This window comes from Ambystoma mexicanum, chromosome 11, assembly GCF_040938575.1.
Source record: "Ambystoma mexicanum isolate Mex_15411 chromosome 11, UKY_AmexF1_1, whole genome shotgun sequence".
Classification (NCBI taxonomy): Eukaryota; Metazoa; Chordata; class Amphibia; order Caudata; family Ambystomatidae; genus Ambystoma; species Ambystoma mexicanum.
In genome coordinates, this window is record NC_090934.1 from 592,658,962 (window position 1) to 592,685,517 (window position 26,556).

Genomic DNA, 26,556 nt, shown 5'->3' on the forward strand with positions numbered 1-26,556 from the left:
GGCTATTGGACCGGGATCGGACGGTGAAAAAGGGGGCCCCTTTCTTGGATGAGAAGCGATACCTCAACAGTACTGCACGACCCGATCCCTGGACGGTGAGCCCGCGGTCCGAAACAGCATCTTGACGAGGGTCCATATATCGAGGCGGGCAGTTTTGCGAAAATCACCAACCACGTGGGTCCTTTGTGTCCTTAGAAATCCGATCGGACTTCCTTAGTTCTTTGATCAGGTGAGTCGTGACCCGATTCTTAAGTATCCTGATAATTGTACTCGCAAGTGCAATGCCCCAAAACAAATTATCGACCAGGTAACACCAGTAATCTGACATGCCTGAGAAATTGTCTGCCGGCTTCAGGGCGTTATTCCGCAGTGACAGACAATCTTTGTAATTTGGCCGACTGGCACCACAGGAGGGGTCTCCGGCATGTACTATGTACTGTAAGCACGGCATTGGTAGTATAGTGTTTAATGATATTTGGCACAAACTAGACATGCTTCCGAACTTCAGTGGCCAACCAATGGTAGTTTTAAAATTCCTCGTATAGAATACTTAGTGTATATTATTAAAGAAAAAGGCAAGACCTGCAGCATTTGATGTATTACAGAAGTGGAAGAAGGAAGCTATGCAGCAACTTAAAATTAGGGAACAACATGCGTGCCGTCCTATGTCCAATGCCGAAAAAGCATTGTTATACGTTCAAAATAAACAGTCTGAGTCAGTTAGAAAAATGGATAGGGCTTTTTCACTTGATATTCAGAAAATGTATCCGTCTAAAGACTTTCATGTATCTGATGAACTAATTGATAAACTTCTAAATGAACGAAGGCCTGGTGCCACTGCGCCACCTCTGTATGTACCAATTCCTGTTTTGCCTCTTCCTGCTGTTGTTCCTCCTCCCGTAGTAGTTCCTGCTCCTCCTATCGTCGTTCTTAATGTTCCTCCTCCTCTGGCTGTTGCTCCTCCTCCTATCGTTGCTTCTACATTTGTTCCTCCACCTTCGCCTACTGTTACGGGTTTAGTAGATTTGGCTTCTGCACCAGTGATAGCACCTTTGTTACCGATTGTACAAGATTTGTCTACTCTTCCGAGTGGTTCTGTTCCGCTTGTAGTGGATAAGGGAGCAGAATCAAAGATTGTAACTCGTAACACTGTAACACTGAGAAAGCGCGATTTCACTGCATGGGCTAGACAATGCATGGAGAAGGGTGAACAATCTGATGTTTTTGCCACACTCTAATTTTGCAAGTTTTCCTGAGAAAAACGTTTTCATTGAAGGGTTGGGAATTCATTTATGTGTAATGTGGAACAGACTAGATGATATAGATCTCCCACAAGGGTTGAGGGATCTGAATGTTTTAGCATATTCAAGAGATACTGCAGAGAAAGTACATAAGCACGTTGAGAGGGTTTTTGAGTATAGAAGGGAGTTGGAAAGGTTACGGAATGAAGAAACTGATGGTGATAGTTTAGATGCTATGTTTGTACAGAAACGGTTCCTGCCTTGTTGTAAGTCGATAAGTGAGGAAACACGAATTTGCACAAAGGATGCGATCAGGTGGATTTCAGACATGTCGATATCTCCCGTAGAAGTATATGACACGTATAGTCAGTATATGCCAGAAATGCAGAGGAAAGTGATAAAGGTAATGGTAGAATACATGCAGAATGAATGTATAAAAAGAAATATTTGTTGTCCCGCAGAATTATTGAATATCTACAAGAGAGCTTTTTCGTCTAACACTCCTTCAGCTGCTTTAGTGCTCGATTTAGCTCTGTTGCTCAGTAAGTTGCCTATGAGAGTGGTTCCGCCGACATTTGTCCCAAAAGTCGAGATTCCAGCTAATCCTGCAACAGGTACTGCTGCTCAGGATATTCCTGTATATTATGTGTCGCAGTTAGTTCACGTCCCGTTCTCAAGACAGGAAGTAAACGCCATTAAACAATACATTCCCGATATTCGAAAGAATCCGACAGGGTTCTATAAAGAGATCGAATCTGTCTTGCAGTCATCAGTATTCACTCTGAGCGATATTGATTTGTTATTTCCCATGCTCCTACCTGTTGACTTGCGGAAACAGATAAGGACTGTTGACGATGTACCAGGGTTAGGGGACACATGGGTTAATATAGTTCGACAAGATAGAGAAAGGCCAGCTGGCGAGAGACCACCACAGGTAATACTGACTTTTCCTGATAGAATAGTCACAAAACTAAAAGCCATAATTCCTGAAAGAAGGATTATTTAGGACCCACTTACTGCTTGTGTCCATGGGAAATCTGAGGGTGCTACTGAATTCTTTAATCAGTTTGAACAAGTGTTTTCGGATTACAGTGGACAAGATTTAAGCACGGGGTCTGGGAAACGATTATTTGTAGACAAGTTTGTGCGTGGATTGCTGCATGACATCCAGTCGCAAATTATGTCTTCTGAGAGCGCTTGGCAAGCTAAGTCTCAGTCTGAAGTATTGCATATGGCTCAGTACTATGAGAACCGTGTCAATAACGAAAAGGAGAGAATCTAAAAGAGAAAGGGAGACCTGAAAACTAAAGTACTATTACAGCAAATTGTTAGAGGCCATAGAGGGGGTACTTCACAATTTAGGAGACAGTATGCTCCACAGGGAAATGCGCCATTGGGTCCTGTAAACGTGAACCAGTGTGCTTACTGCAGACAAGAGGGTCATTGGCGTGCACAATGCCCGATCATCCAGCAGAGTTCAAATAACGCATTTGGTAACATGGGTAGACGATCCAGAGGCCGCCCTGGGGCGGGCGGTCCTGGTAGAAGTCAGTTTTCTCAAAATTCGAAACCTTTTTCACAGGATAATCAGGCACAGAGTGTGGATAATAGAAACATTTTTGATCATCCTTCTGCTGCATATCTCTCTGAAGAACTTCCTTTTGATGACATTCTGTTTCGCTAGGATTGCCCGAAGCAGGGTTTGGAACCAACGCCTATTCCCGTTAATCAGAAAGGTCCCTACGTTGAAATGATAGTGGGAAATAGGAAACATCTATTCTTGATAAATACAGGAGCACAGAAGTGCTCCATTGACCATTCACGGGTTCCAAACATTCCACTGTCAGGGCAAACCAATGTTTCTATAGGGTTTTCTGGTACGCCAGTAATCTGTCCGGTTTCTTCACCGGTACTGATTACTTTGGGTCCATTCACGGACCACTGTCCATTTCTTTTGACTACGAACTGTGGAGAGAATTTGTTGGGGTTGAATCTGTTGAAAGAATTAAAGGCGGTAATTCATTGTTCATTTGGATGGAGTGCGTTTGACGATTTCACCACAGCAACATTCTGTCTCTCAGTTCTTGATTAGACCTTTGCCGCCGGAATTTAGTGATGTTCCAGAGTATTTATGGGCAATTGATGACAATGATGTCGGTGTTCTACAAACTGAGCTTGTTAAGATCATTTTGAAACATGGAGTAAAGTTGCCACGTATTCCTCAGTATAAGATTTCAGTTGATGGTGAGCAAGCTTTGAAATGCATAGTCTCCGATTTTGTACATCGTGGAGTGCATAGTCTCCGATTTTGCCTGTGTACAAAAAAGGCAATAATGCAATTCCTTTCCGTTTCCTCATTGACTTACATGCCATCAACAAGATTGTTGCTCCACAATTTCCTATTGTGCCTGATGTGACGACAATATTAACCATGATTCCGGCTTTTGCTACTCACTTTAGTGTTGTCAACCTTGAAAATGCTTTCTTCAGCATTCCTATAGACAAGGATAGCAGATATCTGTTCGCGTTCACCATAGGGGGACGCTCGTTTCCATTTACCCGTGTGCTGCAAGGTTACACAGAAAGTCTGAGTATCTATAGTAGGGCTTTGAAAGAGCTGCTTGACATGCTCGAGTTGCCCACCACTTGTACACTGCTTCAATATGTAGACAATCTACTTTTAGCTGCTGACTCAGAGTGCCTGTAAAGAGGGCACCGTGTTGTTGCTTATTCACCTAGCAAAACATGGACACTCACTCAAAAAGTTTCAGTATTGTCGACAGAAGGTCGCCTATTTAGGCCATCTCCTGTCAAAGGAGGGAAGAAGGTTGACGCCTGAGCGGATAAAAATAATTTCTAGCATGTCTGTCCCAAATACACAGAAGGAAGTCAGAGCCTTAATAGGAATGGCTTCTTACTGTAGACAGTGGATCCCGAACTTCTCGTGAACGATTAAACCAATGTTGACTTTGACAAAGAAGGCCATTTCTTCGCCATTGCCGTGGAACTTGGAACACCAGCAAGTGTTTGATCTGCTCAAGACTGCACTGTGTTCTGCACCAGTTTTGGGCACACCAAATTATGAAAAGGCCTTCGTGTTGTATGTGCATGAACGCGATGGATGTGCTTTGGCTGTATTAGCGCAGGAACAAGGAGGGAGGAATAGGCCGTGCGGCTACTTTTCTTCCGCCCTTGATCCTGTTGCATGCGCTTTGCCAAGATGTTTGAGAGCTGTCGCTGCTGCATCTGTAAAACAGAGCAAGGGTATGGTCTTAGGCCATGCTTTAACCCAGATGGTACCTCACGCTGTAGATGTTCTATTAAAAAGAACAAACACAACACCTCACCTCCGCACGATTAACGAGATACAAATTGATCTTGTTTGCTCGCACATTAAAATTCAGAGGTGTTGCATCCTGAATCCGGCTGAATTTTTACCTTTCCCGCAAGGTATTGCGTGCAGTGACGAAGCATCACATGACTGTCTTTACACCAGAGAGCAAGCGACTAAAGGCAGAATCGAGTTGAAAGACACTCCTTTGAACAATCAACAAGAGGAGCTATTTTGTGATAGCTCCTGTTTCAAACTTCCGGATGGTACATCAACGGATGCTTATGCAATCACCACATTGAGCACGGTTGCGGAGACCAAAGGCTGCAGAGATTATAGCATTGACCCGAGCTTGTGAACTTTCTGAAGGGCTAGAGTAAATATATGTACTGATAGTCAGTATGCTTTTGGAGTGGTTCACAACTTCAGTAGACTTTGGGCAGAACGAGGTTTCTTGACCTCACATGGAACTAAGATCCAGTACGGCTCCTCGATAGTAGGATTACTCTCAGCGTTTGCACTCCCCACTCAGTTAGCAATCATAAAATGCGCAGCGCATCAGAAAATCATAGATGATGTGGGAACGCTTTCGCTGACCAGATAGCCAAACTGACTGCCACTGATCTCTATTCAGAAATGTATACTTCAAGGGAAGGCACTAATGAGGGTATCAAATCTGTAAAGAGTATTCACGCTGATGCCACATTAGAGGAATCTAAGAAATGGGCTGAGGGTTTGGCAAGATTGGATGATGAGGGGTGTTAGGTGGACAAGTTAGAAGGAAAATGGATGCTGCCAGATGCGTACATTACAATGATGGTCGCTATGGCTCATGGCCCCACCCACATCTGTGCACAAAAGGTTTCCATAATGTTACAAAATGTCTGGGTGAATGATAAAATCTCCAAAGTAGCTGAACGTTTTGTTCAGAGTTGCATGATTTGCCTACAGCATAATAAGGGAAAGGGCACATCGACTCCAAGGGGTAGTTTTGGTACACCTTCTGTCCCCTTTGAGGTCATCCACTTTGATTTCATTGAAATGGAGCATTGTAATAACTTTAAGTATGTACTAGTTGTTATCTGCGCCTTTAGTAAATGGGTTGAAGCCTTTCCTGTTAAAGATGCCACAGCAATGACAACAGCGAAGACCATGCTTAAGGAATATTTTCCTAGGTTTGGTTTGCCAAGGGTCATCTGGTCGGACAATGGTCCACATTTTATCGCTGCTGTAATTTTGCAGATATGCGCGGGATTACAGATCGATAAACGGTTCCATTCAGCTAGACATGCTCAGAGTGCTGGTTTGGTAGAGAGACATAACGGCATCATAAAGAACAAGCTCGCTAAGACGTGTGCTGGCACCAAACTGAAATAGCCGGACGCCTTACCGATTGTGTTATCAATGAGAACGACCCCACAGACTAAGACTGGGCTCTCCCCATTTGAGGTGGTAATGGGTAGGCCAGCTAACGTTTGGAATCTGCCTAAGCTGAGATCTTTGCGGGACATTGAACATGTACTTGTGTCAGATTTTTGTGGCCAGTTAACTAAAAATCTGTAATTGATTTATCAACAGGTGCGAGAAGCCCTCCCTGTAAAATACAAGGGGCCAGGTCATAGTATCCGACCTGGGGAGTGGATGCTCGTCAAAGCATTTGAAAGAGCATCCTGCCTCGCACCGCGTTGGTGGGGCCCGCATCAAGTTCTATTGGCCACACAGACCGCAGTACGAGTGTCGGGGCGAAAGCATTGGATCCACGTGTCACACATCAAGAGGATTCTCTTCCCTTTGCCACACGATACAGAAGACACAGACATCCTTACCAGCGCTGCTCCAAACGATCACGTAGCATCGAGCAGTATCGAGAGTGCTTGGGAGACTCTCCCTGAGCCCGTGGGGACTGGGGAAACAGCCGCATTACCTCCACACTCTCCTACAGATCCTTTTTCATCATTGTTAGGGTCTGCCACGGATCTGCCACTTCCATCAGGAAGCAACAACACGTTGTTCGCAGATCATGCAGTACCATGAGTCACAAGGTACGATCTGCGTCCACGGAGCTAGACTTACTGCATGGTTCGGCTGTGCCATCAGGAAAAATCATCGGAGGGCTTGTCTTTTGGCCCCTGTTCCTTTTTGTACGTTTGGAATTCTGTTGGCTGCGGTTAGGGAAGGACTAAGAAAACGCACATCAGGAGATCGCCAGCAAACAAACTCTGGAGTATTTGTTTGAAGAAACAATGGATTTTGTATATCCAAAAGGAGGGTTTGTTAAATGGGAAATAATATTGTGCCTCCTTTCTTAAATATATTGGCCTAAGCCCAGTCGCTCTGCAAAGAAAGCCGCATTTTAAATGTTCCGATTTTAGATTGACTTCACCGCCATTTTGGGATCATCCGCCATTTTGATTTCTGTTCAAAAGAAACTGTGTTCTAAAATGGTGGTCTGTGTTTCCTACTTGTAACCGAGCCTTCCCGACCCTTGCACTTTAGTTAATATTTAGACTGTCCGCGGGCCGAATGTTTAGACTGGATAAAGAGACCTTGTCCCATGCCTGACTTGTGGTCCTAGGATGGTCTGCACCAAGAAGCCTCATCCGCGAACATACACTGAAACAATGTAATGCAAATATCGAACGTGGACACTGGCTGAACTGCATTGTGAAGGGACATGTGCTAAGGCTTACTGCTAAACCTGGGAATACACTGCTGCCATTGTAACTTGTTTGTATGTAAACTGAAGATAATCCGTGTGCATTTTGTCGTATAAGCCATAAGTGAACTCGGCACGAACTCTAGACCATGGATTGTTAACTTGCAGAGGGGCTGGATGTTATTTCTGAAATCTAGAAATGCCTGAATGTCTAGATGTCCAGTACCTCTCACTTCTCACACTGAAGGGTTGGTATTCACTGTGATGTACTGAGGGCCAGATAGCTATCTGATTTTGTTCTTTGTAAACTGTACAGTATTAAAGATCTGTGAATCTTTATAAGCCCGTGTTTGGTGTATTTCCTTTTGTGGTACTGAGCCTTGACATTTCCTCTTGCTTTTACAGGCACTCAAATCAAAAGGCACAGAGAGGCAGTGGTGTTGAAGCGGCAGCAGAGAGGCCAAGAGAAACAGCAGAGAGCTGTGTTTGTGGAGCACGCTGGTGGTTCATGGAAGTGCAGTTTGGGAACTGGGGCTCTGTGGAACCGATCGAACGCAGGGAAGTGAGCCGTGCAGAGAGGCTGTGCCTTTTTCTGGTGTTCACATTGCTCGTTCTCCTGTGGACAGAAGCCGACACAGGAGGGCCTGAGGGGCAGGAGGTGGAGTCCTGAAGCAGAAAACAGGAGGCCGAATGATCTGCGCTTCTGGAAATTCCATGGATGCAACCAGTGAGTTTCTATCCAAGGAGAAACACGGTATGCGAGTGTCTGAAACTTTGTGGAGGATTACATTATATCAGAGTGGTCACTTGTTTGACGCAACACTTCCTGTTGACTCTGGATTTCCTTCATTTTATTTTGGTAGGGCAATCCCACCATAGAATAGGGCAAGATAGGCCTTTTACCATCCTGACTTTTAAGTTAATAAAGTGTTGTATTTCTAATTCAGAATCTGTTGTCTGTATCTTACTACAAGAGGCCTTCACAGGACATACTTTGGATAGCCATTGTGAAATGTAAGAGCTATCCATCTTCACAGTCTTCTGTCCTGCTGAACAAATAAAATCCAAGTAAGCCCATATCTTGAAAATTATTTACGATTATGAGAACATGCCTTCTAAGCAGCCTGCAGAAATAGTCACTATGTGTACCCCTAGCGATGTTCTCCGTTAGGTTATCAAAACAGTCAGCAACTCCACTCCCCATGTGGGCCATCCATATTTCATTAATACGGGTCATAGTTTTATTTTTCTGTTGCTGTCATTGTTGTAGAAGCAGATGCAGAGGGTCAATGCACATCCATGAAGGCCAGTTGCAGCCAGACCAGATTCAGGAATTGGGAGCCCCTTTAGATAAAGGGAATCCCCCTAATGATGAATGAGAGATCTTAGCTCCTTTTAAAATAGAACACTTGTAGATGTACATATTACATACTGTGCTTAGCAAACTCTGTTTAGGCAGGGATAGTTTAATAAAGGGCTCTTTGATGGGCTCAATGAAGGACAGATGTTTTAATAATAAATACAAAATAATAAATGCTGTGAGGAACAAGAAGTAAGGCTCGGACATAAGGGTGGCGTGTTTTTGGGTATAGACTTTTATTGATCACAAAAGGTTAGGAAAAAGGCCTCTCTCTCCAAAAATCTAAGAGGAGTTTCCCTGCCTCAACAGAACTAGTGAAAACAGTCAGGATGCCCAAATGTATAAAGCCTGTCTCAGTCATATCTCCAAACCATATCTCTGTCCGTCACACGACAAACTAAACAAATGGTGCAAGGGAGATCTTGCTCTTAAAAAAATCAAAAAAACAGTGTTCATCAAGGCAACATGAATATTCTTAGCCAGTTGGCCTTCTAAAGACATCACAACAATGTTCAAGAAAATAATGTTCCAATATTAGGGTGTTGCTCCTTTACCCTAAAAGAACAAGTTACTTACCAACTGTAACGTTCTTTCGATTGGACGTTCCTCCCACATATTCCTCATCTTAGATATATCCTTACCTTCAGCTTGCTGCTTCGGAAAAAATGTTTCTCCTTTCCACCAGAGGGCGCTCCCCTGGAGGCCGCAGCGTCGATGTCCCTCGGCGGCACCCGTCGAACACCAACGTAATCGCCTGTATAAGAGCCTTGAGCGCGCCCGCTGGCTTCAGTTCTGTTTTTTCATATATTGTAGTCAATTGATTTTGATTAATGGCATGCCTCTTTTTACCCAAGCCTTAAAAGAACTTATAGTGTAATACACATAAACTGTACTGTGGGGTTGGTTGGGAGGGTCGATGAGGAATACGTGGGAGGAACATCCAATCGAAAGAATGTTACAGTTGGTAAGTAACTTGTTCTTCAAATGGATTGTGTCCTCCCACGTATTCCTCATCTTAGATAGACTCCTAAAGCAGTTTTGTCTCGGAGGTGGGAGTACAGAATTTTTCTAATCGTGTACAGAATGGAGTACAGATTTAGCAAACGGACTTCCTTGAGAAGAAGTCGAGTCATAGCATAATGTTTTATAAAGGTATGCATGGATGACCATGTGGCTGCTGCACAAAAGTCTTGTACAGGGACATCCCTTTTTAGTGCTGTCGAAGTTGCCATGCCCCTGGTTGAATGAGCTCTCAATCCATCAGGTGGTTCTTTCCCAGCCAATCTATAAGATTCTGTTATAGCCAAAATTATCCATCTAGATAATGTTTGTTTGGTTACCGCCAGTCCCAATTTGCATCCAGTGTACCCCACAAAAAGTTGATCACACAAACGTATTTTTGCCAATCTTGAAATGTAGAAACTAAGAGCTCTTCTGGGATCTAGTCTATGTAGCCGCTCCTCTTCTTTGCTTGCATGAGGAGGAGGGTAAAAAGTAGGTAAAGTTATTTGTTGTGACAGATGAAAGTCCGAATCTATTTTTGGCAAAAAAGATGGTTGAACTTTAAGAACTACTTTGTCCTTATAAAAGATAGTGTGAGGAGGACCACTAGAAAGCACCTGCAACTCACTTACCGTGCGGGCTGATGTCAATGCTACAAGGAGTATTGTTCTCAAAGTAAGGAGCCTTAGCGGACAAGAGTGTAAAGGCTCAAATGGAGTACATGTGAGAAATTTTAGCACTAAGTTCAAATCCCACACTGGAAGCTGAAAAGGTATTGGTGGAAATACATTGTTTAACCCTTTCAAACATTGAATTATTAAAGGCATCCTGAAGTAAGATTCTTCTTCTGAAGAGCGCTTAAAAATGGATAGCGCTGCTAAGTATCCTTTTATCTTACCAACGTGGAGCCCCAGATTAGCTAAATGTAACAGAAAAGATAAAATTGTGGGGATATTACATTGAAATGGGTCCACATTCTTTTCTCTGCACCAGTTACTGAATGTATTCCAACGACACCGATACAGAGATTTGGTTGCTGGCTTTCTGGCCGAAAGCAAAATCTCCATCACGTCATCCGGAAGATCCCAATCCTTGTATCTCAACCTCTCAGAAGCCATGCGTGAAGGTAGAGTGTGTTGACCTCCGGATGGAGAACATGACCTTCCTCTCGCGAGAGAAGAGCCTTTCTTCTTGGAAGACGTATTGGAGGGCAGATGGACATGTCCAGAAGGTCCGGGTACCACGTTTCTCCTGGCCTAATCCGGGGCAATTAGGATCATGGTTTTCCTGAACTTTCTCAACCTCCTTATTACCTGAGGGATCACAGGGACTGGAGGAAACGCATACAGAAGAGGAAACACCCATTCCACTACGAATGCCTAGAGCTCCTCTCGGGGGAAATTCCCTTAAGCAGTACAGTTCGCACTTCCTGTTGACACTGGTCACGAACAGATTCACCTGCGGGGTTCCCCAAAGGGCAAAGATTTCTTGAAGGGCTTCCTGAGCTAGTTCCCTCTCGTGGGAGACTGTACTCTGCCTGCTCAGAGCACCCGCTGCTGTGTTTTGCTCTCCGGCTAGATGAATTGCCGAAAGAGAGATCCCTTCTTGTATTGCCCAGAACCAGAGATGCATCGCCACTCTGCACAGCGGCAGTGACCACACTCCTCTCTTGTTGAGGTAGTACATTGCCACTGTGTTGTCAGTCATTATCAGGACATTCTTTCCCCGTACAGAGGGCAGGAAGGCCTTCAGCGCTAGTCTGATTGCCCTCAACTCCAAAAGGTTGATGTGTAGTTTGGACTCCGGTGGAGACGAACGACCGCGGATTGTCAGATCGTTGGTATGGGCTCCCCACCCCGTGAGTGAGGCGTCCGTCACTACTGTTCTCTCCAGCCATGGTTGCCAAAAAGATTCTCCTCTGAGAATATGTCGTCTGCAAGCCCACCATTGTAGATCCTGTGCTACTTTGGCTGGAACCTGCAACAGATCTGACATTTCCCCTGAGAATTGTGACATTGAGTTCTGAGAGCCCATTGAAAGGTTCTCATTCTCAATCTGGCTTCTGGCACCAGAAAAATGCAGGATGCCATCAGACCGAGCAACCTGAGAAAATCGAAGGCCCGGAGATACTGGGCATTCTGGAATCTTGTTACCATCTGCAGAATGTGGTGAGCTCTCTCTTCGGGAGGCAAGGCTTTGCCCGAGCAAGTATCCAGGACTGCTCCAATAAACAGGAGTTTCTGTGATGGTATCATGTTTGACTTTTTTAAATTCAGAGAAAACCCTAGTTTGTGAAGGAAGTGACAAGTCTTGGACAAATGAACCTGGGCCTGCTCTGGGGAACGTGCTCTGATCATCCAATCGTCCAGATAGGGGTAGACATGAATCCCCCCTCTCCTGAGACTCGCTGCCACCACCGCCATCAACTTGGTGAAAACTCTTGGGGCGGAGGTTAACCCGAATAGCAGAACTCGAAACTGATAGTGAGTCTTGCCAATCGCAAACCTTAGGTACTTTCTGTGCTTGAGATGGATTGGCACATTAAAGTAGGCATCCTGAAGGTCCAATGATACCAACCAATCCTGGAGTTGGAGAGCCTGAAGGATCTGAGAGTGTGTGACCATCTTGAACTTGTCCTTCCTTAGGAACTTGTTCAAGTTTGTCAAGTCCAAGATGGGTCTCAGTCCTCCGTCCTTCTTTGGGATGAGGAAATATGGGGAATACCAACCCTTGTTCCTCTCCGCTACAGGTACATGTTCTATTGCACCTTTCTGTAGCAGGGTTAAAACTTCCTGCAACAGCAGCGGATCCGGATGTTTGACAGAGTTGTACCCCGGGGGGGTGATTCTGAGGTTTCTTTAGAAAAGGAAGGCAGTAACCTAGGGATACTGTTTCCAGTGGCCAAGCATCTGAAGTAATGCCCCGCCATTCTTCTAGATGCTGTGAGATTCTGCCTCCCACCGGGGTCTTGTGGGTCAAAACCTCAGAGTGGTTTTGCGGCAGCTGCAGCAGCGGCTGAAGGGACAGATGCTGCTGCCGGGGCAAATCTAGCACCTTTTCCTCGCCCTGGGGAAATTTTCTTTGACCTCTTTGAGTGGCCTGTCCTCTTCCTTTTCCAATTGAGGAATAATAACAAAAAGGACGACCCCTCCAGGAAGATGAGCCTGTGTAGGGGCGTTGCTGAGGTTTTCTTATGGCGGCTGTGTCCAAACCTGATTGAAGGCATTCTCCCGAAGCCTCCTTTCCATCCCTTATTATGGCTAGAAAGCCATCACACTCTTCACCTTCTGGGATGTGTTCAGCTGCCGCTGACATGCAGTCCCACAGGGTATATGTGAACCTTTCCAAGGTACAGGTTACATTAGTAGATTTCAAAGCCATACTCCCCGATGTAAAAATCTTCCTAGACCATGCATCCACCTTTTTATCGTCCCTATCTGGAGGGATTGTAGGGTATGCAGCATTTCTTGAGGAAGTGGCTGCTTGTACTACCAGACTTTCTGGAGTTGGATGTTTACTCAGGTATTCTGGATCAGAATTGCAGGGTCTATATTTAGACACACATTTTTTATTAACTGCCGGGATTTAGGGTGTCCCCATTCAGAACTAACCCTTCTCTGCAAGGCAATATGAAAAGGGAGAATGGGGTCTTGTTGAAGAGTTCCTGATAATATATCAGCCATGTCATCATCTTCACAGACTGGTGAACTCTTACCCCACCCCATACACTAACTCTATTCATGAGTTTTCTGTAACCCGCATCAGTCTGCTCTGATGATTCTGGCTTGTCAAATTCGTACTCTCGAGAAGTGTCCAGACCACTTGCAGTCTGTAAACATTCTTGTAGATCTTCAATTTTTGATTGAGGATTAATTTATTCCTCTGGAACAGATCTTGTGCCAAATTTAACACCAGCCTAGGTTACTTCTTCCTCTTCTGATGATTCTCCCTTATAGATAGATGACATGGTCCTGAAAAAGTCATGTCTATTCTCAGGTTGAAAAACCTTTTCTGGTAAAGTGGGTTTTTCCCTTATAAAAGGCTTGGGCGTCGACGAAAACGTTAATGGCCCCGATGTCGTAAACACATGCTTCGTCGTCGTCGAGGGAACCTTCGATGACCTCGATGTAATCGTCGAGGGGGTTGCGGAAACTGTCGAAGGAGCTTTCAGAGTTTTCGAAAGGGAACTCAACGTAGCTTCCTTTGAAGGAATTTTCGACTCGAGGGCCTTCGAAGTCTCCGATAGCGTTGATGTCGACTTCGATGGCGTATGATGTTTCGATGCCATTTTGTTTCCCTCTACCTTCGATTTATGCACCGAAAGGTCTTTTTCATGAGGTGATAGAGAAGATTCACTCAATGACACCCTCGACGACTTTCTATCAGCTTTTCTTGTTTTGGTCCTCCCTCTGTCATGTTTTTTCGTGAGTAGGGGCATGGTCTTCTTTAGCCTTTTTTAGGGGGTCTGGGCCGCGTTCTCAAAAATTTTAAGCATTTAAGCATGGAAACTCGAAAAGCTTCCCATTTACTCGGGGAGTTATGCTTTGATGGGCATGCTATCACCTCCTCCGAAGACGTCGAGGAGGATGAGGGAGATCGATGCTGTCTTTTCTTTGCCTTTTTGGATGACGAAGAAGACTTTCTCTATCTACTCCTCGACCTAAGCTTTTTATGATACTTTTCAAAGACTCGGCCGAGTCTTTCCCTTTCGATGTAGACTTCGATGAACCCTCTCCCATTGCCAGTTTACCTCTGCGTTCTTTCAAGGCTTTATGGGTCATCGACTGGCACGAACCACAGTTCAATTCAGTGGTCGGAACCGAGGCACCAAAGACAATTTTTGTGTGGATCTGTCAGACATTTTCTTTCCACACTTCAGACATTTTTTAAATCCAGTCTTCGGCGTGGATGGGTTCAAAGAAGACAACAGCTTTTTCTTCACAAAAGATTGAAGCAGCGTTTGAAACAATCCGAAGCAAAGCTAACGGAAAAACAGAACTGAAGCCAGCGGGCGCACTCAAGGCTCTTATACAGGCGATGACGTCGGTGTTCGACAGGTGCCGCCGAGGGACATCGAAGCCGCGGCCCTGTGTGGAGCACCCTCTGGTGGAAAGGAGAAAAAACAATTCTGAAGCAGCAAGCTGAAGGTAAGGATATATCTAAGATGAGGAATACATAGGAGGACACAATCCATTCGAAGGATAAATGTTTTCCAGTCTCTTCAGATACAAAATACAAGAGTTTCTTTAAAAGTAAGATACATTTGTCAGTTCAAGGTTTTTAAACCCCTTTTCTTCCAACCTTCTATTTGAGTGTGAATGCCAGGCTTGCAAGTCCTGAGGGGTCTTGGTATACTCTCCTACCAAGACCCAATTATCTTATATATTGTCTTTGCTTCTTGTATAGGGCTCCCGCCCCTGTTATTTCTGATTAGGGCCCCAAACCCTTTTATCGTTGGTCTGTCCTTTGGGTGCGGGTCCCAGACTCTATGGTTTGTTAATTTTACTCTCCAGCCAAACCTAGTGTTCCTTGTTTCCAATCTTGCTTTCACATGGAGTCTGACTTCCTTATACGTTCTGCTTTATATAGGTGCAGGTCCAAGACCCGCAATTGTTGACTGTAAGAGCCTGGTTCACTCTCCTGCCAAGCTAAGTTTTCACTTGTCATATATTCACTTGTCATGCACTTACTAATGACCGGGGTATCTGCCCCGTTTCTCCTCTGTATTTCTTTTAGTGTATTAGTCCACAATACTTCATGACCATCATTCGGTCCTTTCTGTACTTCACCCGGCTTCCCCCAAACCTCTGTCAATCCCCACTAGCCCACTTACCTTTGTTTTCAGTTCCTGTTTTCTGGGCGTCAGTAGTCCATCTCAAGGCTCCGGTAGCCCTTGGACATGCTCTTGGTTCAGTTGTTCATCTGCATCTTGCCATGGAGTCAGTTTCATGTCTCCGTGCACTGCTTTCCAGCTGTCATTGTTGCTTCCCGGGTCCCTGCTACCCAGACGGATTCTTCTTTGGCTCTCAGCTGTGCTAGGTTTAAACTTCTGCATTGGGAAAGGAAGCTGTTTTGAACCAATCAGATCTGTTAAAAGAACTAAACTGCTCAGTTTGGTTCAGCCGAGTGATCTTCATTCTTGCAGTCCTCTTCTTCATCTTAGTACATAGTTTCAAATGTAAAGTCACTCTTAGTTAAATTTTTAGTTGGAACGAATGAATTAGTTGGAATGGTTTTACAATAACACATATCAGTGCTATCAGGACACATTACAGAGAAATGTAATCCCTGAGAAGGGGTGAAGGACTTTCTACGCGCTAATATAATACTGCATCTGTTGAAGATGGTCGTCCCATAGTCGCATGAGCGGTTTCCCTTCCCATGTGATCCTCCCCCTATGCACCTCCCACAAGGGGATTAATGTACTGTGGATGAACCGTCCAGGCCCCTAAGAAATGGTATCCCCCTAGGGGAGAAGGGATGACATCCTCAGATTCATAACATAAGGTAACACAGAGGTGTGATGGTTGTGTGTAGAAGCACAAAAGTGGGGGGGGGTGTAAAAACAAAATTTAGAAAGTAGCCGCAGCAGGTCTCCAGAGCAAACCTCTACTTTAGGAAGCGTGACAAAGATATAGCACGTGAAATATTGGTATGCGAGTAGGTAGATGTTTCCAGTATGAACCATGTTAATGGCTAAAGCAGGAATGTTGGGAAAGAAGGTGATGGAAAGCAAGTCATTTGACCAGGATAGATGGATACGAGCAAAGGACGGGGCGCTGCAAAGTAACAATATCTTCGAGTGTTATAATGTCTAACACCCATACATTTCTTTTTAGTTGTCCTTCAGATCGAAAATGTCCAAAAGCTTGTTGAATCTTGGTTAGGGCAGCTTCTTGAGCAAAACATGGCTACTATGTGAGATTTGTTTCTTGCATTGTAATCAAATAAAGCATGACCATACTTGTTACCTAAATTCAAGTGCAGAGGGTTTTTTCTTCGACGGCTTGGAGCTGTGGATTGCTTTTGAGATTAAACGTTTAAGCCTTTAACTCAAGCCAAAGAGCAGTTTACAGCATAGCTTATAACTGGTGACTACCTTCGTAAGCATGACGCAACTGGGTCAAAACCTAGGCTGAAGAGTGGTTTTCAAAGGAGGGAACACTGTTCCTGGTTTAATAAAACAGCAGATCAACGGGCAAAGCATAGTTCCCACGAGGAAAGTTCTAGAAAAAACCTTGACATGTGACCCTAGAGGAACAATTCACAAGGTGTAAACTGGTGGGCAAATATGCTCCCTTAATGATATTTATGTTCCAGAGAAATAGGGAAGAGAAGATGAACACCATTACCACCCAAAATAATTATGAGGCTGAAAGATTGTCACAAAGCGTGTAAACAATTATTATTTTATTCATCTCAATAAGAACCTACTTCTTGCAAAATAACCAAACTTCCGCAGTCCCCATTACATCATTAATGGTGAAAGGGGTATTTGATAGTGGTTAATTGGGGCAACCCATTCTGCCCAGGTCAATGAGGGTGTGATTGGCTAACCTGGATCCAATCCCAGTTCCACATTAAAATGAATTCAAGGATATGTCAAACCTAACATGACGGGCAACCTTTGGTGAACCAAGCCCATACGTACAACTGCAGGAAACGTCTACAGGTACGATTTTAAAACATCAAATGAAATAGTTGATGTCGAAGAAGCCTTTCTAAAAATACAATATATAAAAGTTTTAAATGTCCATCAATATTGCTACCATTCCCATATGCTGCCTCGCCCTCAATCCCACGTGTATGCACATCTGGTAGTGCGCCTTGTGGCGAAAAGAACTTAAAATAATTTCTTAAAGTGGTTATAAAACATGTACATAATTAAAGTGCTGTATAATTGTAATACTCTATGACCCCATTAAAGCAGTCAGCCTTGATTTTAAATCCTAGTTGCAAAGAAGATTTCTAAAAAAGTGACTGAGGCACTTGATTTTAACATTTAAGAAAAATAGAACTAAAACTGATTTGTACACCTAAAACACATAGCATCTGTCCAAACACCACTGCATTCACAAACGAAATGCAGCAGCAGCACATGGCAAACAATCGATGCTCCTAAAAGGAGAAATATAGAAGTCGGCACTCTAAAACAGTGTGTTCAAGCGAGGAGGTCACAAATCCACTGCGCAAACTCAAAGTGTGTTCCTTTTCACCAGCAAAGGAGAATAATAGGCTCTTCCGCTTTGCTCAAGAGAAAAGCCCACCCTAGCTCTGCGTCCAGCTTTAAGGGCTGCATATCCCAGAAGGCAGAGCAATGTCCCGTCTTTAAAAGTGGTTTTACTTCAGCTGCCCGTTCCTCGACCCTGCAACACAGACCAAGGCTGGTCATATTTCTTTTATGTCACCGAGAGAGATGCAAGTGGGGGTGATGATGAAGCCGGTCCATAAGCTCTTCCTCAGTTGGCTCTTCCAGATCTTCCCTAGAAGTGAACACAAGCGAAAAAATTAGACATCAGGTGTTCTTCATTAAGGGAGTAATGGAAACATTTTCCATTTGCTCCATTATATTATCAGTGTGAAGGTTTGTGCCATAATTCATAAGGGAACCGGAAACCCTCAATACACATTTTGCCATATACATCTCATACTTGATTTAGATACAGGTATGCAGCCAGAGATATGAACGAGCACCCCCTCCCTCACCTAGCCTTGCACTAGAGCGCTCAATTTTGTGGTAGGTTACTGCTACCACAGTGGTCCCAAGCCAAAGGGAAGGGCCTCCAAAGAGAATGAAGGTCGCCTAGCGCATAATTGCACCTGATGCAAAGGGCTTGCGATTGGAGTTTGTCCATGCCTCCTTGGTCAGTGTGTATAGATCACAAAGGGAAGCTTGGAATGCAGCCTTTTTGCAGCCTTTAACGTTCAGTTAGAACCTCCATTCCAAGCTTGTTTATTGGCTAGTTAACTGGAAACAGAACAAAGGTGAAGCATGGAATGCAGACTTAAGGCATTCTCTCTTACAAGACGGCAGATGAGGCTATAGATCTAAGAGTTGGCTCCTACCCACCAGAAACCAGAGTAAGACTATCAAAAGAATCAAACCACATGAAAGTTTTTTTGCCCCCAACCCAGCGAACTAAACAAGATAGGACTGGTAAGATAGCACCAAAAACGTTCACTCCCCTAGCCCATTTATTTGAGTTGAGTGCTTTTACTCATGCAGTGTGCTTGGGGGTAAAATATATTGCATACATGCACGAAATAAATTAATAAATAAAAACTACATATTCTCTCATGCCTCAATCCCATTGTCTTAAATACTGGCTATCATGCACCTTACGGAACAGCAATAAACTACATTAAAACATGGAAACTATCCCCCAAAAGGAGCACTCAAATTGACTCTTGTGAGAAACATTTTTATGATTAATCTTGGCCTCCCTGCAGAAAATGTTGCGAAGTAACAAGAATAGATTAATTAATGGAAAACTGACATTATTTAGAGGTGGCGACATACTCTCTGAAATTCAACACAGGGTCACATTGTATCAGTGGACTACACAGTGATGCAAACGCATAATATAGATGCCGAAGTGCATGCAGAGGGCCAAGCACAAGTTTCTGTTTGTATGCATGAAGATGCAGAAGTGCATGCCAATGTGTCTGCATACAGGTGCAGGTTTGCACATGCATGAGTGTGCGAGAACCTGCACAGGTATGAGAAGACAGGTTTTTCAGGTTGCACATGGGTGTACGAGCATGCAGAGATGATCAAATACATGGTGCAGATACACAAACATGTACAAGGAGGAGGTGCATGCATGGAGGTCAGTGAAGAGGTCATATGGGAGCATGCTCATGCAGAACTGCACACGTGCATGCAGCGGTACAAGCCCGTGTGTGTGTGTGCAATGCACACACAAGCAGATCAAAGTTGACTCACAACTGATGCATTCATGATCTACAGTCATCCTTCTCCTCAATTCGGACAAGCCAACAGGTAAAATTAACGTTAAGGAAAGCTCTAGTGTAAGAGACTGTATGGGGGAAAGAATACCAGGGGAAAGGAAAGGCAAAGTGACAAGGGAAGATTAAAGGAAAGGTGGAGCAAATGGAAAAGTGTAGGTTAAAGGCATAGTAGGAATAAGTGCGGTGGTGTGTGCCACCAGGAGGGAGAGTAAACAGGAAATATTTGCACACACACCTGAACATGAGTTGAACGGTCATGTGATATTCATAGTGCTGCGACTCAGTGAGGGAGTGACGCTGACTGCGGTCCCATTTGTGAATAAAATTCTAGAACAGAAAAAAGACAAATATTTTGGCACAAATAGTTACGTTTATTTTTACGTTGAATATGTATTTTAGAACTGCAATGTAGCCCAAGGATTATTGGGGAGTTTAAATGTATACAAGCAACACGATAAATGTCACATACATGTGCAATACACTGATGTGGGCAATGTGTAGATGAGGTGAAAAGGAACTTTGTTTGCAGATTTGGTGACCAGAAATAAGTATGTGGGGCTAATCACCACTCCAAACTTGATAGATCAAGCTAAGGTCCATTGCAATCTTCCAATGAGAGCTAGGTAGTGATATCACAATCTGAAAAACATGAAATGTAAGCGTTGCAGCAGATCAGCATAGTGAAACATCCATTTTCCTTGGATTATTTTCAAACTACAGATGATGTTGCTCAAGAAGAGAGTCGAATGTATGGGTTCCTAAATTAGAATGAAAAACTACAAGCGTACACAATGTGTGATAGAAATGAATCTTAAATCTAGGGCCCCCCCCCATAAAGCAGATACAGCATCCCAATCTATGTATTATGAGTGGATCAGGAATGATAGAATAGTCTACATTACTTAATGAGAGGGCACTTGAGCTACTCAATACTTTAAAAGCAGCTAAGCCAATACTTAAAGTATTCTGGAGACAGCACAATGCAGCAAGACTGGAGTATAAGGTTTGGAACACTTCAGGCAATATAAGCATTTTTGTTGGGTTCGTATAGAAAATGGCCACTTGCACAAGGAGTAGATAATATACAGGTTGTTCTAAGAGATGGTCATCAAGAGTACTCGGAATATGTTCTTTATGGTAGGCAAACCTTGTTTAGAAGGCAACGCATTTGTGAAGTTGCAATAAATTTAAGCACCCCACCAAATGTGAGGCTGAAGAGAGATTTAACAGGAACTGCACAAAACGTTGCTTCCAGAGTATAAACATGTCTAATCTGCTTAACCTTGCTGGAAAAAAAGGGCACAGGGGATTCAGAAAACAGTCTACTGTTGGAAGTTAGGAATTCGAAAGCCACCTCAGTGGTAACAGTTTAAGGATACTACTTCAATTCAGGTTTAGGAAAAGCAATATAACATTTTAAATAACTCAATGCCACGGTGTAACCTGGGATCCTAAAGCCAGTAACCACTTTTTTGAAGTTGAACCAGCAAAGCGGCACCCAGGGACCCTGCCCTTGGGTACGTGCTTCCATGCAGATGGCGCGGCAGCAGGTGGCAGATTATAACGATACATTGAAGATGGGGCAATACAGAGCCAATTGATTGCCACTACTGCTGGGAGAGTTTCAAAGTCAGGCAACAATGTGTAGAAAGGAATTAAAAGTTTTTTTTTTTAAAATGCGTGTTTCTATAGCCAAATATTTCGGATTTAGATAGCTACAGGAGAGGGGGACTGACTAACCGAGATGTGATATTACCGACCTGCAATTTCACTGCTATGAAATAATGGTGGACTTGTGTTAACATACCCCCACCGGCTATACAAAATGATAATTAGTAAAGGATCAAAGTTATTTACAACTAAATTGGAATCCAGACGATGCAGCCATTCATTCATTAGGATAAAAAAAACGGGATAAATCAAATACTTAAATGCTGGCCTCCAACAATGAGGCTCCTTCCAATTTTGCTGCATGATATAGCGAGAAAGCTCAATGCCATGCGTTGACGAGTTAGGGCTTATTCATGTACAGAAACCAAGAAATACTGGCTACCTAGAAGGCTCAACTGTACTGCATGAGATGATGTACAGATAAGGTACTGCACAGTACATGAGAAGATGTGGCAACCACGGAGAAGGGAGGCCACCAAAGAATCATCTACTGAAATGTGCAACATGGGATGCACCGAGCAATGTTGGCCAACAAAGAGTACTGTAACATTGGAGCGCAAACAATAATGTGCACACACCAAATCATTCTGGCATGTCACAGGCAAAGCTCCATGGACAACTCAATCAGATTGTACTTGAAGAATAAATAGCAACACCTTCGAATAAGCAAGCCTTACCATAGAGGGGTGGATATGTGAATAAGGAATGCTTGATGAGGTGGTCAATGGGGGTGGTTATATAAGATCAACCACCAGAAAGAAACTCCATTACTATGCTATGGTTGAAGCAGAGAGCACAGCCGCCTCGGATGAGATTCACCATGGTTACAGATTCTACCATTTACCTTTTCACAATTGCTATTACACAGAAAACAATTTAGTTGGACGTCTGCCCCATTGTGCTATAACACACAGAGAAATAAGATCCATGTCTTAAAGTACCCAAAATTGTAGGAATGACAAACACAGAATGCACACTTTTGGTACAGCAAGGACCAGAGTGATGAGCCACCGGCCAGGATGGCAGTAGTGAGACTTTGTCAAACATAGTAGACACATGCCACAATAATAACAAGCTATTAAGAGACAAGTGGAATAAATGAATTCAGTTAAACTCACGAAATAGGGGAATTTGAGAATTCAGTGCACTAAGATGCAACTAAAAAGATGGGGCAAGAAAGTTTCTCCACCAGCATTGTAACTGCGATGATAGCTATGTACCTTGATTCACAAACATGGAATTATTAAAGCTGGACAAGTGTTTGAAATAATGTGTTGTACATTATTAGGATATGTGTGATGTAAAGACAGACTTAGTCAAATGAGAGAGTGCGGCATAGTAGCATTGAGGAAAGAAGCAAATTGCTCGTTAATGTGAGCTACAAAATATTTCACATATTTAATAGGAAAACAGTGGTACACCAGTGCTACAAGGTTAGCCTTTATATTAAGTCAATAATTGCAATCAGTTAATATCCTCCATTTTTAGTTCAGGGTATCAACGTTCATTCTTACCTCAAGTATCAAGGCTACAAAAAGATTGATCCATATAACAGATGATATCAGCCACCAGGCGACAAAATAAAGCTTTGACCATCTGGAATAACAAAAAAGTATATTAAATGTCACTTTGTTAGACACAAAATTACATACAGAATTGGTACAAGTAATTAATTTGCTAGAACTTCTGCATTCCAGGAACATCAATGCTGCCACCCGCCAACCTTCTCCTGGAGTACATGGCATAGGTATCCTGGTACAAGAAAGGGACAGGAAGCAGAATATCCAGCAGTAAAACAATTTCCAAATCGGAGCACCTGCATTGCCCCACACTCATGTAAAGCCCCTCCAATATCCTCATTTGAGGTTCTTTATCAGTTCTATTTGCTCTGTCGAAACTGAAAGTAGTACATGTATTACAAAAGGGCTCTAGGTCCTAAAACTGACGCGCTATTCCTGAAAAAAGGAGCAAAATCTCTAGATATTTTCTTTGATGAATTTGCTAGGCTTGTTTTAACTGAGTGTGAGGGGGTGGCATGGAATGAGGAGTCAAACCAAACGGTGGTAAAGTAATTGTTGAAGACTTATTTTTAGGAAAAACAATCCGGTCTATCCTTCACTAGAGGTGGTTTCCCTATCCCAAACAAACTAAAACTCAAGCCGTCAGGAAGTCTGTGTAGTCCAAATCAAAAATTCACAGTTCTATCCCTTTCACTTAAACGCAAATCCCAATTTAAGAAAAATAGTTATTTCTAAGACCCAGTACAATGGCTCCCTTCTCCTGGGTAGGAGTCCCTCAAGGTGCAGCCTTCTTAAGCTCAGGAAAAGATCCACAAACAAAGGAGATGTTCCCAAGTTCACAACAAAAAGAAACAAAGTTCCACGATTCACAGGTGGGGTTAAGAGAATGGCCCCCTTCTCCTAGCATGCTGCCCAGTTTTTGTGAGCCTCTTCCAGGCTATCTTATCTTCAACTTATTTAACAAATCTTGTAGTTCCCTCCAAGGGTTTCCTCATCCCTCTATTTTCTTTTATTTTATTTTATTGAGTTGGAACAAAGACTTCTCTTCCTTCTCTTTTAGGGTAAAATGGGTGTCCCGTTGGTTTCAAGGGGCACTGACTTTTGGCAGGATCCAGTGCTGATGAAAACGAAAGGAAGACACCCTCTTGCGCATTGTCGTGTGCACAAAAGGTATCCCCTGGCTCACAGGCACGTGCCCCAGAGGCTGGCAGTTTGAAGGCTGTTCACCAGGAGAATACTGTTCTCGACAATGATGCTCGCAAAGACCCCGAGGTCCGGGAGTTAATCTTCTCAATGACAACTTCCAAAGGATCTGCGTCTTCGATTTTTGGAGGAAAATGCCTTAGCGCCAGCACAGGATTCCAAACAAGTCTCTTTTGTATGTGCTTCGACTTTCACTTACATATTCCATGGATTCCTCCCTGACTTTCTCCCATTCCCTGTTCTGGGCAGGCAACGTTTCACTGGTTCTGCCTGGTGCTCCTCTGTGACATTTTCTTTCTTCCTTCTTTCGTTGGGGCCCTCGGCTATGGGCAGTTCGGGTGTAGGTGCAGACACGACCGTGCAGCTCTTGCATGTAGCGAATTGTGTGCATTTCTGGCTGTTCCTTGTGTAAATCGCCTACACGGCTCTTTGGTAGGCCAGTGCTGGTGGTTTCGGTGTCATTACCGGACTGCACGGTCCACCCACCACAGGTCATGGCACCACCACACTTTCTCTTGGATTAAATGCCGGCTCTCGGTCGAATATCAAGATACTCTCTGGACGTCCCATGTTCAGTCTTGTCGACTTCACTCTACCTTTTCTCGATAGGTTCATCTTCGTATCACCCGGTCTCCCTCTCCCAGACTGGTATGGTGCTGGACCAGTTTTGCCTTTCCTCGGTCTCTCGCTCGCCCTCCTGTTTCCACCTTCTACTACTACTACTACTACTACTACTATAGATGTCCTGCCGACTTGCAAGACGCTCTCTCCACTTTCTACTAATACTGCTGACACCCTTCACATCAGTATCCTTTCTCTACACCTTCTCGTCCTCTCGTTCCATTCCAAAAAGACCAAAGTCTTTCTTTTCTGGTTGGTTTAAATAATGGGGACTGCCCAAGCGTAACCTCAGTTCGATTGACAACAGTTGGTCGAGCACTCTTCCTTCTTGATTGTAATGTGTTTGAGATCTGTCTTTGTCCCTATACACATTACAGCGAGATTATCTGACAGTTTACAATAAAACATTAATCAATCATGCAATACACTTTTCTATGAACTTGGTTGGGACACTGAGCGGAGCTGCTGCGGTTTATATGAATCCATCAAATCCGCCTTTAAACAAAGTGCGCATTCATGACTGGGTGGAAAACTTTGATGAATTGCATAATTATCAATACATTAAAAGGTATAGATCATACTTACCTATGACCCCAGTTATAGCTTATATGTTGTACTGACCCCTGAATATGTACATTTCACTTACTTATGAGGACCAATCAACTTCCTGTGCGTGCCACTCATGGTACCCAATGGAAATGAGCTAACTAAAGACCAACAACATTGTCAGATATGTAATAACCATGAAGTTATTGAAACAGTGAGACATGTGTGGACAAGTCGCATGCTAATGAAACCTACTTATGTTTTGTATTATGGCCGCTATATACACAATTGGGTTTTTATTTCTTCTGATCATTTTTGGCAGCAATGTATGAATTCTGTATCTGAAGCTTTTTACAAGTTCTGTGAACTAAATAAATAAATAACACATTGTTTCAGACTGGATCATAAGTAGAGAGGGTCTGGGTGTTATTACCCCGTGAGTTCGGGAGTTAAAGGGGGCGTGTCCCAAAATCACATCCTTATCCCCAGGAGGGCAGTTCCTCCCCATGAGGTCCTCCTGCATTTTACCACCCATAAAGGGACTACTGGTTAGCAACCAAACCTCCCTAGCCTTATGGAAAGGGGCTGCCATCTGGGGAGAAGTGACGCCATCTGGAGGATTGTCACAGGGACTTCTGTAAACCTCTACCTTTCCCAACCAATGCACTTTATACCTCTCCTGCTTTACATTGTTCTGTCTTTTTAACATTTTTTTTTCATCATCTCCACTCCCATTTTCGCCCCGATTTATATTAGAGGTATCTGGGCAGATGGTCACGGAACCATAAATCAAAACTGCCTTCCTTTTCCTTAAAAATTGGTTGGTTAAATTGAACTACCATGGCATAGAGGCCACTGTGGGGAGCGGCATGTACTTCTACACACTCGCAACATATATCCTCTGATCCACTGGAAGGTTCCCAAGGATGGCAGAACAGGGAAGAGAAAACTCAGAATGAGGAGCCAGATGTTTCTCAATGTTGCCTGTAAAAAAAGCCTCTGTCTTAGATCTTGCATTCAATATATAGCACTTACAGGTGGCATGTGGCATAACGTACCATAAGTGGCTGCTTTGCAGCTAACAATTAGAAGACAATATCTTTTGAAAGCCTCTGGTGCTGCTTTGCTATTACCCACTGAAGCAGGGGTCTGCAACCAGTGGCTCTGCACATGCTTGGGACTAAAGCTACCATAGTTCCATACCATTGACAATACTGGCTAAGTAATTGGCGGTGTAGTCCAAAACATCTGGAGAGCCAAGCGTTCTAGGCCCCTGCATTAGAGCATAGACCCAGCGATGGAAAGCCACCTATGCAGAGAAAAACATTATATGCAGAATACTACTAAAAAGGCAATAGAAGCATTGGAAGCATCCTTCCTGGAGGTTAGGGGACCATGCAAGCAGAGGCGTAGCTTGCATTGTGTAACAAGTG

General features: G+C 43.6%; 1 protein-coding gene across 4 annotated transcripts in view; it reads right to left on the minus strand.

Annotated features, from left to right (window-relative positions):
• Positions 1-16,980: 16,980 nt before the first annotated feature.
• The window catches only part of TPCN2 (two pore segment channel 2), a 675,604-nt gene continuing 666,028 nt past the window's right edge, over positions 16,981-26,556 (minus strand). For 3 of the 4 annotated variants that reach the window (XM_069623453.1, XM_069623452.1, XM_069623450.1), the window contains 3 exons: positions 22,748-22,829; positions 19,798-19,889; positions 17,855-18,073 (listed from right to left, as the gene is read on the minus strand). In XM_069623453.1, the coding sequence (XP_069479554.1) occupies positions 17,995-18,073; positions 19,798-19,889; positions 22,748-22,829 (253 nt within the window). In that variant the 3' untranslated portion in view covers positions 17,855-17,994. Of the gene's footprint in view, positions 18,074-19,797; positions 19,890-22,747; positions 22,830-26,556 lie in introns of all 4 variants that reach the window. The other variant, XM_069623451.1, reaches the window with a different exon arrangement.